Below are 15,986 nucleotides of genomic sequence, written 5' to 3'. Positions count from 1 at the left end.
CACAGGGGATATTTGAGAAGTTTAACTTTAGATCCAAACCACATAAACTTGCGTTGGGATTCGAATCCGAGTGCCATTTTCCCAGATTACATATGATAAGGATGCCACAAGGAAGCTCTGATTATAGTTTCAGATTCAAATTTATGGTGAGCTAATGTATAGAAATAAATACGCTTTCTACTGTGTAATATAAGCATGAAAAGAAAAATATTAACACACCTCTTCAGGATTTCTACAATCTTACTCCTAGGTAAAATTTTGTTACTCATACAGGGTTAACGGTAACTACGTGGACAAACTTCAGCAGGTGATTTCGGACACCTGCACAAGAAGACGTTTTGGGAACAGATACGAACCGATTAATAGTTAGGGCGCTACAGGGCGCCGAAATCGTGAGAATATTAACTTGAGAACCCCATATCTCCACTATCCTGAATGACAGAGCTAAGCCGGCAAGGTCACGTTAAAGAAACCGAATCTGCTCTATCCAAAAATGCCTATGTTACAAGTGTGACATTCGCGCGCAAGGGAGTTCCCAAAAGAAGTGGGAAATTTCCGGAAAGTTTCTGCTGAAATGTGGGTCCCAATTTGCATGGTTCGACGGCTAGACGAACAGCAAGCAATGATTTGTTGTCGGAAATGTCATATCGCCAACATTGTCAATATGGCGCAGGAATTTACATTTGTTATGTGGGGTTGCATAACTGTAACAGCAGACAGGCGTTACGTAGTAACAAGACTATGTTCTTGAGTGACTAGACCTGAGAGAGGAAGTCTTTTGAACTGAACAGAAGTAGCAGTGTAAACAGCTGCAACACGTAGACAGGAGAGTTATCCGCAACACAGATGAATTAGGGTACAAGAACTGGAAACTATGAAATATGAAAGACACAAAGAGTTGTGGTTCATGGTGACACCGAAATACTACGCTGCTGGTAGGAATGGCCCATGTCACGGGAAATAATTTAGAAATGCAGGGGCCATCCAGATCCATTGTAGTACAGATAACACTCCGGCATAGTCCTGGTGGTACTGAAGAAAACCCTGACAACTGTCATGATATCCGCACTGGAATGTAGCATTGTTATTGTATCGCTTTTACGTCCCTCAGTCAACCTAACCTCCGGGGAGAAGGAAGATGCGGTAACGGCTTAGTCCTTAGGTATCATTATCACATTTGCGTGGCGTAACAGTTGGAACCGGTTACAAGGAAATTAAGAGAGGGAAGCAACAAAAACCAATACATAAGAGTAAGACGAGAAGAACGATGGTAGCAACTATTTGTAGTGTTATTAGTACTAGTATTATTATTAGTATGAGTATTGGTATTATAATTACGACTATGTTTTTATTATTATGAATATCAATAATAATACATATCACAACAGTAATCATAATAAATGTGCGTGGAAAGCCAAGCCCAATGCACAGCAGCAAGACAGTACAGTGTTTCAAACCTGAGGCCCGCAATGCAGAGCACACAGGAGAAGAGGCAAAATGTGGAATGGTGTACAGTACATAGACGTACTCTGGCATGTAGCGGGAGTCACGGCACATCCACCATGTTTACTATATGAGTGTGCCTCATGAGGGAACGTGTGTTGTGTGGTGCTGGTAAAATGGTCCATTATTCCTAGCGAGAACAGGGTGATATGTTGTTCGTGTATGGCGAAGCAGACGGCAATGGTCGGGAAGCAGCAAAATTTAGGCGGAGAAGTATTCTCTTGGGCAGCAACCGCATCACCAAACGTTTGCTGCAATATTTCGGCGTTTGCGTGAAACAGGATTCTTTGAGAGAATGCGTGAACGTGGAGGCCGTTTGGAGTATGTTCGGGCACCAAAACTCGAAGAAGGTGTGCTACAAGATATTGCGAATAACCATAGTGCAAGCTCTTGGCAAGTAGCCCGCCAGTTTGATATAAGTCAAGCGACTGTGTTAAGTATTCTGCACAACAACTACTATCTCTATCACTTGCAACGTGTCGAGGCATTATCACTTGTGGATTTCTCTCCGCGAGAAAGGTTTTGTCGGTGGTTATTACAGAGGATGACCATTATTGTTGGATATCTGTCGTCAATCCTCTTCTCTGATGAGGCGACTTTTGGTAGAACTGGCATCATCAACCTACACAACCGTCATCTGTGGGATACAGATAACACCATGGAATGGTTAAATCGTCTCCTCAGAAACGGTTCAGCGTCAATGTTTGGGCGGGGATTCTTGGATACCACCTACTTGGGCCAGTTTTTCTGCCACAGCACCTCAATGGACAGGCTTATCTGGATTTTCTGCGGAAGAGTCTGCCTATTGAACTTCAAGATGTGCCACTCCAAGTATGCTGGGTCATGTGGATGATGCATGATGAATCTCCAGCTCACTTCCGACGTCCCGTCCGCCAATATCTAAACACCATTTTTCCTGGCAGACGGATTGGTCCTGGAGATCGTATTGCATGGCCTGCCCGGTCACCTGACCTGAACCCCCTCGACACGTGAAAAGTATCGTATATACCGAGCCCGTTCCTGATCTCCAGACAACATCAACAACGTATCCGTACAGCATTTGACGAACTTCGGGTGCAAGATGGACGAATGGAGCGGGTTCAGCAATCCATGATGCGACGAGTTGCTGGGTGCATTGACGCTCAGGAACGGCATTTCCGACATCTCCTGTGAAGTTTTCAGAGCCAAGAACTACAATTGTGACATGCAAAAAGGTATTGTACGAATGCACGTTCCAATACAAATGTTTGTCTTATGTAGTGGTCTTTCACATTTCATAGTTTCGAGTTCTTGCACCCTATTTTCAACTGTGTTTCGACTAACTTCTATGTCTACATGTAGTTGTTTACTTAATGCTACTTCTATTCATTTCAAAAGACTTCCCCTCTCAGGTCTGATCACTCAAGAATATAGTCTTGTTATTACGTAACGTCTACCTGCTGTTACAGTTATGCAACCCCACATAACAAATGTAAATTCCTGCGCCATATTGACAATGTTGGCGATATGACATTTCCAACAACAAATCATTGCTTGCTGCTCGTCTGGCCTCGAACCATGCAAATTGGGAACCAGATTTCAGTAAGAACTTTCCGGGAATCCCCATTTCTTTTGGGAACTCCCTTGTGCGCGAATGTCACACTTGTAGCATAGGCATTTTTGGATAGAGCAGATTCGGTTTCTTTGACGTGGCCTTGCCGCCTTAGCTCTGTTATTCAGGATAGTGAAGATATGGGGTTCTCAAGTTAATATTCTCACGATTTCGACGCCCTGTAGCGTCCAAACTATTGATCGGCTCGCATCTGTTCCCAAGACGTTTTACTCGTACAGGTGTCCGGAATTACCTGCTGAAGTTTGTCCACGTAGTTACCGTTCACTCTGTATATATGTACTGTATATTAATTATTTGCAAAGTTTCTTCCGTATGAAGTATTAAAGCATGGATCCTACGAGTACAAATAGAGAGCTCTTAAGGAGCAAATAGTCTTTCATTTCTATATACCAGAAACCATAGGTAAACGTGTACGAAGATGTATATGTGTATATATTTGTTTATATGTATGTATATTTATATGTAGATACCAGAAGCACACATTCCTCTATGTTTTCCCAGACAGAATCATGCATAACTGCTGTGTTGCAAAAGGTTACACACTACACTAATCCGAAATGTACTTACTCGAATACATTCATCAGAAGCTGTGTTGTTCCATCGCAAGCTTTCTTTGAAGGAGTAGGAAAGGCGAAACCATGTTGAGCATCAGCTGTTCTTTTATAGATGTACTCCCTGTGAAAAAACAAATTATACAGCTTTATTGCTCTTGAAAATCCTAGCTAAATTTACGATTTTATAAAATTGCATATCCGAATAATAATAACAATATGTTGAGTGGTAGACGTGGACGCTTCACTACATGCTATTTTGTGAAAGTTATAAGCACTGTATAGTTCAGAAATGTTAATAAGTTATCCATGATCACGTAACCAATTTTTGGCTTAAATTTTACTCCACTCATAAGTTTTTTTTTTGTAGTTTCTACAAACAGTGTACTTAAATTTCTTAATCTATAACCAAAAATTAGAGTAAAATATTTTAAGTATGCGGTGTATTTTTTATAAGTTTCTTGTATACATTTTTTAAAAAAATAGATATTGTTGTTACGTTCACATGTGTTTGTCTTAGATTTAAGCATTCTCTTTGTGGAATTTGAGTTTTGTCTCATTCTTACTTCTGTTTATTATTGTTGCCGATAATCGTTTCAGGATAGTAATCATCAGAATCTTAGTGTATGTGTTTCTACAAGAATGAAAAAATAACATGTCGTAAGTTAATAAAAGGAGATGTACTTCTGTCTACGCTTGAGTATAGAAATGACGCAGATAACTGATTAATTTCTTGTGCCTCAACTTCTTCAAGCTAATCAGAGGGAGAGTTAAAGAAACAAATCCTAATGAAGATTTTTGAGCAAAGAATCTTGTCGAAATTTTCACAAAATAAATTCGTAAATATGGACGTTGACAAGGATTCATTCCCGTCCTGCCTAATTCCCGTTCTGCCTAAAGTCCCTCCAGCACTTTGTAGAAAGTATTTTCAATGATGTTATCTTTAGGCAGATTGGGAATTCCCGTTCTGCCTAATCTTCGGAAACAGAGAACTTTATGCAGGGAGGACTTTTTAGAAAAATGCAGCACCAAAAAGCTTGATTCTACTGTGTTTTTATGCAGATCGTAACTCATGTATATAATGGCTGTAGTAAAGAAGGTGGGGACTAAATCCAAGCGGTCAAAATCCAAGGAAAATTCTGACGAGGTGGACAAAGTCCAGGGAACAGAATTATAGGAGTATATATTGTATGTACCAGGGCAAAACCTACATGATTATTTTTTCTTTCAATTGTCATATATTCTAAAATGCTATCTATATTTTTTCAATTTACTGAAATAATTTTTCCTTTGTTTTAAAATACTGAAAACCCAATAAAACGTAAAAACGTTATAATAAAAAAGCAGATTGGCTTTAATTACTTTCACACACACCCATACGAAAAGTTATGGGTACTTCAATTATTATACTTTTAATATATTTGAAATATGTTTAGCATATTACTGTAAGACCATTCAGTTTAATTACAAAAAAGTGTAATATTATTTGATTTAAAAAATATCTTTGTGAGGTGACATATAGCAGTTTTTTGCTTTGAGTAATGTATAGATATTTATTTATTTTAATTCTGAAGTGCTGATCAAGATTTTTATAGCAAATATCAAAATGTGAAATATATACCTATTATAACACCTTACGTGTTTTATATGGTTTTCAGTATTTTAAAAATGTTATTTCAATAAAGTGAAGAATTACAGATAACATTTTAGATGCATAACACTTGAAGAAAACAATAATCATCATTTTATCATGTTGCACCTATGGTGCTGTCGCTTAATTTAGTCCGTTTTTCACAATTTTCCTTGGGTTTTGTCCTCTTGAATTTTGTTCAGCATTCGTAATAATCTGTTTAGTATTCCTAACAGAGTCTGTAAGAAGAATAACTACATCTTAAAGTTTCATAATAAATTTTAGATATTATTCTACTTGTTCTTCTCGGAAAAATGACTAGGATAGAGTCATGTTATTAGCCGTATTATTCACATCTACTTTAGTTAAGTTGAATGTGATTAAAAAAACTGCAGGAAAATGGAAAATTGTTTGACTCAGTTGCAAGAAAGCCGTTTCACATTGTAACTGAAACGAACATAAAATAAACTTAATTTGGTCTAATATCAAGTCATTTCACATCACAATTTTATTCAGTTTTCCAGTAGCTCATCTCCAACATGCTAAGACTCGTAGTATATAAAAGGTGCCACAGTTCACATCCTCAAGACAGGTTTGGCCATATATTAAGTAAACAATGCAAGAGGGTGCATAAGGCAACCCTTAAGAAGGAATCTTATTATTCTACATCACAACCCCTTTTTCGACATCTCCCTATCATCTAATTTGTCTTATATACAAAATTCTATGCTATATGCAATAGTATCATATGTACTTCTATTTTCATTGTCAATGTAAATACCAGCAATACAAAATATCAATATCACATATTGAAATACTTGTATATTTCTTTGTAGAGTTTTAATTAATCAAAAGGTCAGGTACTCAGAGATGAGGGCCGTCTTATACATCATCTTGCATTGTTTGCTTAATATGACCAAACATGTGGCGAGGATGTGAGGAGGCACGTTTTACGTACTGCGAGTCTTAGCATGCTGGAGTTGAACTATTAGAAAACTAAATAAAATTCTGTTCTGAAATGGTTTGATATTAGATCGAAGTTTATTTTATTTTCGTTTCAGTTCAAATAGCAAACGGCTTTCTTACAACTGAGTCACTTTTCTATTCCTCTGTACTGTAGGTATTTTTTAAAAAATCACATTCATTTTTAGTAAAGTAGATGTTAATAATACTGCTAATAACAGAACTCTATCTAGTCATTTTTCTTAGAAGAACAAATAAAATAACGTCTAAAATTTATAATGAAACTTGAAAAATAGTTATTCTTCTTACAAAATCTGTTATAATTACTAAAGAAAAATTCGCTACAAAAAATCAATCTGGACAGAACTCCCCATCTTGAAATATTAGTCAGAACGGGAAGACTCCTTAATAAGAGAGGTGAAATTGGCAAGATGTTTAGCAGGCAACCATAATGGTGATTTTCTACTCACGTAACTAAGGTAAATCACCATCAAGAAGTCAGTACAGATTTCAGTTCTATATTATAAAATAGAATTATATTTCAGCTACAACACAAGACACTGATTCACTTGGTTGTGTATTCTGATATAGAAAAAAGGTAACAAATAAAAGAAAAACTTCTTGATCTGTTTTACAATGAGCACACAAGATGGCACTTTCTGTTAGCTCTTACTATTTCTGTGAAATGATTATTTGTATGTGTAAAGTATTTTAAAATAATGATCTCATTATGAAATATGTATATTGTTTGACCGGTTTTCGTGTTATGTCTAACATTTTATTTAAATATTAACCTATATTTAAGGAAACAGATTTTGAAAAGAAACTTGCGCAGGACGCCATAATGAATTTCAATCAAATTTGAACGTTTATTACGACAATCATAGTAATGAAATTCCTTGTTTGTAGCGTTGGAGTTTGATAAGTGGAACTTAGCTCTGAATAGTAGTAAGCATGAAAAACTAATTTTATCTAGTAAAACGTTATCATGTTGATATGTACTTACTATATTACATACTTTTCATAATTACGTTGAACAATAGAGAGAATGCTAGTGCGTACCTTGAGCTCAGTTTCCCAAATGTTTATCGCAATACATGTTTTTAAGGAGTTAGGTTTTTAAGGAGTTAGGCCCTTATATATTTACCCTGCCCGTCCGTTCGAAAAACAAAGAAAAAAAACTCGAAAACTACTTGATCAATAATCACAAAATTGGGTCAAACTGTAAAACGTCAAAACTTAGGACCTAATTTTATTTCTGGATAGGGATGTTCACGAGTCGAGTCACGCTTTGTAAAATTCCAGATGAGTCGAGGCAAACGTATTTCTCGACTCGAATTTTCGAGTCGAGACACAACTCGAGTAGAGACTGCTCGTAAAAATCTCGACTCGACTCGAATGTCTCGAAAATCTTTCTATAATTTTAAATATTATTTTGAAGAAAGTATTCACTCAGAAACAGCCTTGAAACCAATTCCAGCATTTATTATTTCTGCAAGTTGGTCAGAATGTTGAAAATTACCTACATTTTAAATTTATTTATTATACACTGATCAGCTAGAACATTATGACCACCTACCTACTATCGCTATAAACACGTCCAGGCGATAGCAGCGTCACCTGCCAAGGAATGCCTGTTAGTCAGACACACGTTCGATGTATGTAGTATCAGTGAGAGTGGGGAAGGCGCGCGATCTATCTGAGTTTGATCGAGGGCAGGTTGTAATGGCCCGGATACTCGGCACGAGAATTTCGGAAACTGCAGGTCTCGTCGGGTGTTCGAGGAGTGCTGTTGTGATTGTCTTCAACAAGTGGCGAAACCAAGGTGAAACGACGTCCAAACGTCGAGAGGTTGGGCACCCCCCACCTCATTACAGATGTCGCACACCGTAGGTTGGGAAGACTGGTAAAAGAGGACAGAGGAAATGTGGCGGAACTAACATCAGACTTTAATGCTGGGCAAAGTACAAGTGTGTCTGAACACACAGTGCACCGAACACTCCAAACAATGGGCCTCCGCAGACGACGACATCGGCAACTATGACTGAAATGAACACGTGACCATCGCCACTGGATCTTGACCCAGTGGTAGAGCGTTGCATTGTCTGATGAATCCCGATATCTTCTACATCATGACAATGGGAGAGTGCGAATCCGTCGGGTTTCAAGGCTACAGATCCTTGACACCTGTACTGCGGCACGGAGACAAGCTGGCGGCGGCTCAATTATGCTCTGGGGAACATTCATATGAGCTTCCATGTGTCTAGTGGAGCTCGAGCAAGGCACCATGACCGCCGAGGCGTATCACACACTGTTTGCAGACTACGTACACCCCTTCATGACGACCATGTTTCCCACCGATTGTGGCATTTTTCGACAAGATAATGCACCATGTCACAAGGCCATGAGTGTGATGGAGTGGTTCGAGGAACACAGGGGCGAGTTCCAAGTGATGTGCTGGCCCCCAATTCGCCGGATCTGAACTCAATAGAACAAATCTGGGATGTGATTGAACGTGACGTCAGAGTGCATCGCCCCCTCCCAGGAAATTACGGGAATTAGGTAGCCTGTGTGTGCATATGTGGTGCCAACTTTCTCTAGTGACCTACCAAGGATCATTGCGTCCATGCCAAGACGCGTGGGCCTTGTTATCCGTGCCAAAGGTGGACATACTGACAATTAGGTAGGTAGTCATAATGTTCTGGCTGATGTGTGCATATATTTTAACTCGTATATTTTGTTTTGACTCGAATTTCGAGACGTCTCGTCTCGAATTCGAGTCGAGTCGAGGCAGAAACTGTCGAGTTGAGACACGGGTGGAGACAACATTTTCTCGATACGAGTCGAGACAGGCTTAAATCTCGACTCGACTCGACTCGTGCGCTTCCCTATTTCTGGAGTCGATATTCACAGGAGAAATGATAGAAATTAACCATTTCTGGGTTTAACATTGATCACTAAAGAGCGACTCAGTGTAACTCAGTGACATTTTTAAATATTTTCCGGAGCTGTAAGTAAAGGTATTCTACATTCCCAAACTTATAAATTCCCGTGTTTGTTTAAAGTCCATGAACTACTTTACGAACAGTAATGTGTGTTCTGGAATTATTAGTGACACTATCATAGTACGTAAGGTTTTAATGTTGATGTCGGTATTACCCCCAATAACCTGTCGGTCTTCCCCCATAGAGTTGGGGAAGACCGACGCTTTTTTATCGTTCATTTCAATTGCGCCTCCACAGCCACACATTGCTTTGTGTAACATGTATTGTATCTGTTAACTAGCTGAAATAGCATTTTTAATCATGGGCTATAATTCGTTTCTTTAATAGTTTCCGTACAATCTTGTAGTAGAGTTAATGTCCTAAAGGTGTCGGTATTGCCTGAAATGATCCTATGCGACTTTGTTATACGCAATTAGCACATTCAAATTCACGAACAATGACGAACTGAAGGGCACAAAGGTATGGTTGTAACTAACAACCGTAGTCATAGTAATATAGTTCAACTAAACATCGTTGAAAACAGTGGGTAATTGGGTGATAGGTAGAAATGACCAAAACTGAATAGTTTATATCGCTCATTTTGAATTACAGCTAGAAGATTAAACTTAGAAGAAATGGCAAAAATCAGTGAAATTTAACGTTATACTAAGCTTAGTTTGGGGGTAAAGCGAGTATCCCCGGTGGGGATACTTCAGCTGACTTCTTTGGGGGGAACAAAATGTGATTGAGGGGGAAATCCCCCTCACCCCCGGTAATTCTCACCTTGTTGCCAAGTAACCACAAAAATTAACTATATTTGTGGAAATATATATTATTCATATCTTCAAATTACTAAAATATATCCCAGACAGCAAAATTATGATTTTAAATTTGAGTTTACCACTGTAAATTCCTTTAGAATTACTAATTTTTTATTCCACAGATAGGATCTTTGAAGCACAGTATATAATCACGTGTATCATTGTAATAACAAAGAGGAATGGTTTCAAACTTCCATTCTCCATTACTATCTAATAGTTTGTAAAATATTTTGTTATATCGAGAAACGTGCAAAAATATTTCCAGGCCCAAACCTATTTTTTTTAAAGAACTCATTAGTCCCAGGACCTGCCAAAAGACAGAATACCTAACAATAATAATAATTTTCACTGAAGTCCAATATAGAATGAGGATAATGTACTTAAAGATAACCGCTTTCCGCTCTTGACTAAATTCAATACTACATTCGAATTAAATGTTGTATGGTGTCAAATTGTTCTCACTGTCAGAAAAATAGTCCATTGAAATATTAATGACAATATTGAGTAAAAATGCCATAAGGTTACAATATTTTTCTCGAATTTCGCATGGATGTTAATATGTTAGAGTCAGAGGAGGAAGGATATACTTACCTAAGAAACGATATTATACACTGAGTTCTTTCGTTATACTCAATATTTTATCGATGTAAAAGTAGAAGCTGAAGTCAGATACAATTCTTCTCTGCAGGAGATACTATCAATAAGTTAGAGATTTAAATCGTCAAGCTTGTAAACAGGACTCAAAATAATTCTTTCCTCAGGTTCAGTTTTCTTCATATCCTTTAATGCAGTAGTCTAGAAGCTAATGAAGTTACTGAGCTACTGTAGCGTTTTCAAATCCTACTGTGAACCACCAACCAAAAGAACTACCAACTTTTAGTTAAGAAAAACTCTTACATTTGTGGTTATCCAGCTCAGTGATGAAATCAAGGTTAGCCATACCGGAGGGTTAAAGCAATCTACCAAACATTTCCCCGTCAACTATTAATAATTCAAGATCGACGGTTTGGAGACCACTGCTTTAATGAATGTCCGTTTCGGTATATCTGCCTGTGCTACCTAACCAGCTTTCAATATGTTTCTTTCTTTGTACATTGAACTTTATTATTGTGTTAAAATATAATAGTTGAATCTTTTAGAAAAATTTGCAGATGTCATTTTCATACGGTAATATCCATTTTCAGTGTAAATTTTGGAAGAAGGGAACATATTCACTGAACTATACATTTGATATTTTGTATAACTAACAGTACTTTTGATATTGAAATATTTCCAAATTCGTTGTTTAAGATTATCTTCCATCTATTTACGAGAGTGGTACCCACCAGTGTATCGCACAATCACATAATGTGTGTAGCGAAATTTTAAAACGTAAATACCGTGAAGCGTTTAATGAATATTAGGTTGATGCATAATTCCGTAGCGTTTTAAATATAGTTTCTTAAGTTTGTTTGTTAATGTTTTATTTATGAAATTCAGTTTAAAAAAATGATATATAGACACCATTTTTCATCACCAGTAACAATGTGTGACAGGAACGATTGATGTTGTGCAATGGTAACTCGATGACGAGACAACAAAAAAGCACAAATTGTCAAACAATCAGTTTTGTTTCGTTCACTAAGCACGTGCGGTACCCATGAACCCTCCTTCCGGATCATTTCCATGGAACGTAAATGGCGAACGACGGTTGTTTGGTCACATTTCATCACACTAGCCAATTCTCTGGTTGTATGGTGTGGATTTTCGCGAATTAAACTTTCTAAACGTTCCTAATCGAAAACAGATGGTCTTCTTGTGCGTCTTCCATCATGCAAACCAAACTGATTTGCTTTAAAACGAGAAAACCATTTCCTTGCTGTGCTTTCACCGATAGCATTAGTTCCCTACACTTCACACATATTCCTAGCCACATTTGCTGCACTTGAACCTCGGTTAAACTCGTAGCTACAGCAGATATGTCGGAAATGTTCTTTATTCTCGACCTGACACTCCATCTTCAACACCGAAGAAATAACAATCGCTTGTAACAACCTCCCTGACAACTCGTATTCCACAAAATAACACTCCAAAGTAAACAGTGATAATGTAGAAACCAAGATTGTTATAAAATAGAGGATCTACCCATACAACAAAATCATGAAGCCATACGTCACAGTTTCGCCACACCTACTCTGCCCGCTCCGCGCCACTAAGATAGCAATGTTTCGAGCCAATAATTATGGCGGAAACGACAGTAGCTAATCAGACGATGCTCGGTTGTTTTTTTTTTGGCTTCAGTGAGTTCATAGGATGAAGATACGTATGGTCAGATCCTCTATTTTATAACATCGTTGGTAAAAACAGTAAACAAATGAACAGCAATACAGTGTTGCCAGGTCAAATCAGAACGCTACGGAATTATGCCTCAACCCATAGTTAAAATGAATCTTGAGACAGATTATGCCAATCAACAATGCTCAGTACTACATAGAGTGACTACTTTATGGAAACTTAGAGGCTTACAGTATTATAATTTATACTATTACTAAGAAAGAAATCAAAAACCTGTCACGATGTCGTGGGCATACAGTAACGTGAGTCGTTAGTCCAAAAAAAAAAATGGCAACCACTGAACAACGACATAGATTAGATATCGAATTTCTTTGTTATAGTACTGTATGCAGTACATAGGTTTTACTTCTGGTAAAACAATCATACATCTGAAATGTTTTGTTTGTGAACTGATTCCCTTTAGTCTGTTAGAAAAGAAAAGATGCGTTTACTTAAGCTTTTTACTATACCATCTGAAATATTTAGTTTATTTTGTACATTAGTTTATTTTGTATTGAGAAGAAAATCGTAACTACTGTACCTGTAATACTTCAATCCTTCATGGAATACAGCAACAATGAAAATCCCTACCATGGAGATTATCAATGTTGCTATTGATGACACTTTCCATGACTCAAAAAGCACTGCTTCATTGTATCCAAAATGGAAAACCATCTGAAAGGTGACGAAAAGAAATATAAATGATTCGTTATAAATTAGCACCATACATCACTTAGTTATTGTTGTTGTTCTAAGTCTGTAAAATGAACACTGACAGTAAGTGCAATGTGTACAAATACCTTAGTATGAAATAGTAGGTAGACTCAAGAAAGTAAAGCACTCATTACATGCATAAAAAATATATTTGATTTAAATACATTTTGTTTAAATGTACTGTACAGAAACAGTTCAGCAACATATGATTACCCTTGATAATGAGTAACATCAAAAGAAAATGGAGTTCCAGATACGCTATTTGTTAACATAAATCGGAACTTACGAAAACTAAACAAAAAATTATATATATATTATAAAGGGTGTGTGGGGGAGGAAAAATGAAAGGAAACTCCACCTACACACAAGCCGTCAGAAGAACTAAAGTGGGGAATTTAGCTCAGTTCACAGGCACTGGATTCGGACGGCTGTCCTTTGAAGTAAAAGATCATTGGGATATTAGAGTTAATAACGAAGAAATTCTATGAAAGAAGAGAGACAGGGTTAGGGTTAGGTTTATCGGTTAGGGAAAGTGTACCTTCATGACGTCCGGGCGTGCGTTGGTCCCTCTCTGGTCTCCTGGTATCTTGCTATGGATCTGGTCCTGGACTATTGGCGGGATATCGCGGGCATCCGCCAGTTCGTAGGAGAAGTCCGAGATTAGCTTCCACTCCGAACCGTTACTCCCGGCTTCAAATCTATATCGCTACTCCCCGAGACGGAAGTAACCGGGGCTATTTAAGGAGGACCCCCAGGCTCGGCGACTATTCTCGTTGATATCGAAAGCGAGTCCCAGACGTCATAGGAGGTGTGGTTTTAGGTGTTGGGAGGAGACAGCAAGGTGTCTCTCGTAACTTTATTACAATAAATACATAACATTCATAAATTGCTGATGTAGCAAAACAACAACCAGTTGGCTGTTGACAGTTCAGAACGCAAGCACTCTACACAGAAACTCCACAAAACACAAATAAAATTAATAGAAACCTGTCACCAACATTATTGTCTGCATAACTCAATGCATTATTAATAACAGTCTTTGTGAATCGAAGCAAAGACACATTGATTCCTTTACAATATAAAAACAAAGATGGTAGACTATTTGTCTCTTATAACTAGAGGAAGAATAATTGCATATGGGAAGCTGGGATGCCTAAAAAGCAAATTGTCAGAGCCATAAGCCTGGATGTTAAAACAGTAAAATATTGAATTGAACGATGCAAATCAGAAAGGGAACAGGGATTACAAAGCAAAGCGAAACTGAGTAAACCGCAAGTGACAACGGAAGACGAAAATGTTTCGATTGAAGCTAACGCAGCAAACCCGTTCGCTGCTGAAACATACATGAAAAGGAAAGAGCTTTACATCTGGAACACAGTGCAGAGACATGTAGCTGTACACGTATGGCAAGATAGCCCCCCGACTTTAGAATATTGAAACAACGACTAGGTCATTCGTTTGTACTACGTTTGTACCGTTTGTACCGAAAATATTTTCGTTTGTACCATTTTCCTTATAGGGTTACTTGAGAGGTCAACTGGGGGGGCTATCTTGACGCCAAGATAGCTCCCCCGTATCACAGCATAAAAAATTGAAATACACCACTCGAAAGGAAATCGTTTGTACCGTTTGTACCGAAAAAAGTTTTGTTTGTACCCTTATAGTTTTCGAGAAAGAGGGGATGACATTCGGGGGAGCTATCTTGGCGCCAAGATAGCCGCCCCGTATCACAGCAAAAAAAAAAAATCAAATACACCATTCGAAAGCAAATCGTTTGTACCGTTTGTACCGAAAAAAGTTTTGTTTGTACCCTGATAGTTTTCGAGAAAGAGGGGATGACATTTGGGGGCTAACTTGGCGCCAAGATACCCCCCCCCCCGTATCACAGGGAAAAAAATGAAATACACCATTCGAAAGCAAATTGTTTGTACCGTTTGTACCGAAAAAAGTTTTGTTTGTACCCTGATAGTTTTTGGGAAAGAGGGGGTGTCATTTGGGGGGCTATCTTGTACGCAAGATAGGCCCCGTAATGTGTACTTTTTCCATGCACATTACTTGGAAACATAAAAGCCCAAACATCATAATATTAACCATGTGTACTAAATACGTTGAGGTCTACAATCATACTATTTTTTTTTTCTGGGTCGGATGGTTTTCGTCGACGGTATACGTTATACAATATGATTTCGTTACAACATGAAATCCAACTTTGATGGCCAATAACTCGCGAATCAAAGGTTTGCAAATCATAATATTACGTATGGTTAAGAGTCTTGTCCATGTACAGTCTGCAACAAAAAAACCTGAAACATGAGCATATAAGTTTAATGTGAAACGACAAAGTCTTTTGCTCCAAAATAAGTATGCAGGGGAGGATGCCAAGGTTTTTCCTGGCATGATTCGTGCCACTTAGACGTTATGTTAATTCCCGGCGCTGTTAGTCGTAGTCCCACAATAAACTTACATGCTCATGTTGAAGGTTTTTTGCTGTGGACTGTACAACCATGTCAATCTTGGTGAGGATCGAATGACTTTTATTGATCGCTTACCATATATACTACAATTGTGATTTATTATTTAAAAGAAAAATCAAATAAAGGCCGGAAATAAGCAAACAAAAATCCGTGAAAAAGTTTTCAGATTTTTGAAAAAGATATCTTTCTCGAAAAGCGGAAAACGAAAAATTATCGAAGAATGAAACACATCAAAAAATATTTTTATAAAAATATCTAAAAATTAAGAATCACCAGGAAACGAGAAACGTTTTTCTCGAAAACGGATAAACGAGATTTTTTTCTGAAAAATAAAATTTTTTCGATAACAGGAAAAGAAAACCGAAAACTGAAATTTCCGAAATCGAAAAACAGATTTTCGGAAAAGGCCATACCTAGTTCT

General features: G+C 37.7%; 1 protein-coding gene across 2 annotated transcripts in view; it reads right to left on the bottom strand.

Annotated features, from left to right (window-relative positions):
- Window positions 1-15,986, bottom strand: part of LOC145673908 (high affinity copper uptake protein 1-like) — a 153,948-nt gene that overhangs the window by 9,975 nt on the left and 127,987 nt on the right. For both annotated transcript variants that reach the window (XM_081743719.1, XM_081743720.1), the window contains exons 3-4: window positions 12,919-13,052; window positions 3,683-3,790 (exon numbers count right to left, since the gene is read on the bottom strand). In XM_081743719.1, the coding sequence (XP_081599845.1) occupies window positions 3,683-3,790; window positions 12,919-13,052 (242 nt within the window). The remainder of the gene's footprint in view (window positions 1-3,682; window positions 3,791-12,918; window positions 13,053-15,986) is intronic.

The sequence above is a fragment of the Thermobia domestica genome, chromosome 17 (assembly GCF_964235325.1).
Source record: "Thermobia domestica chromosome 17, izTheDome1.hap1.1, whole genome shotgun sequence".
Classification (NCBI taxonomy): domain Eukaryota; kingdom Metazoa; phylum Arthropoda; class Insecta; order Zygentoma; family Lepismatidae; genus Thermobia; species Thermobia domestica.
Note: the sequence above shows the minus strand (reverse complement) of the source record. Positions and strands in the feature narration are given on the sequence as shown.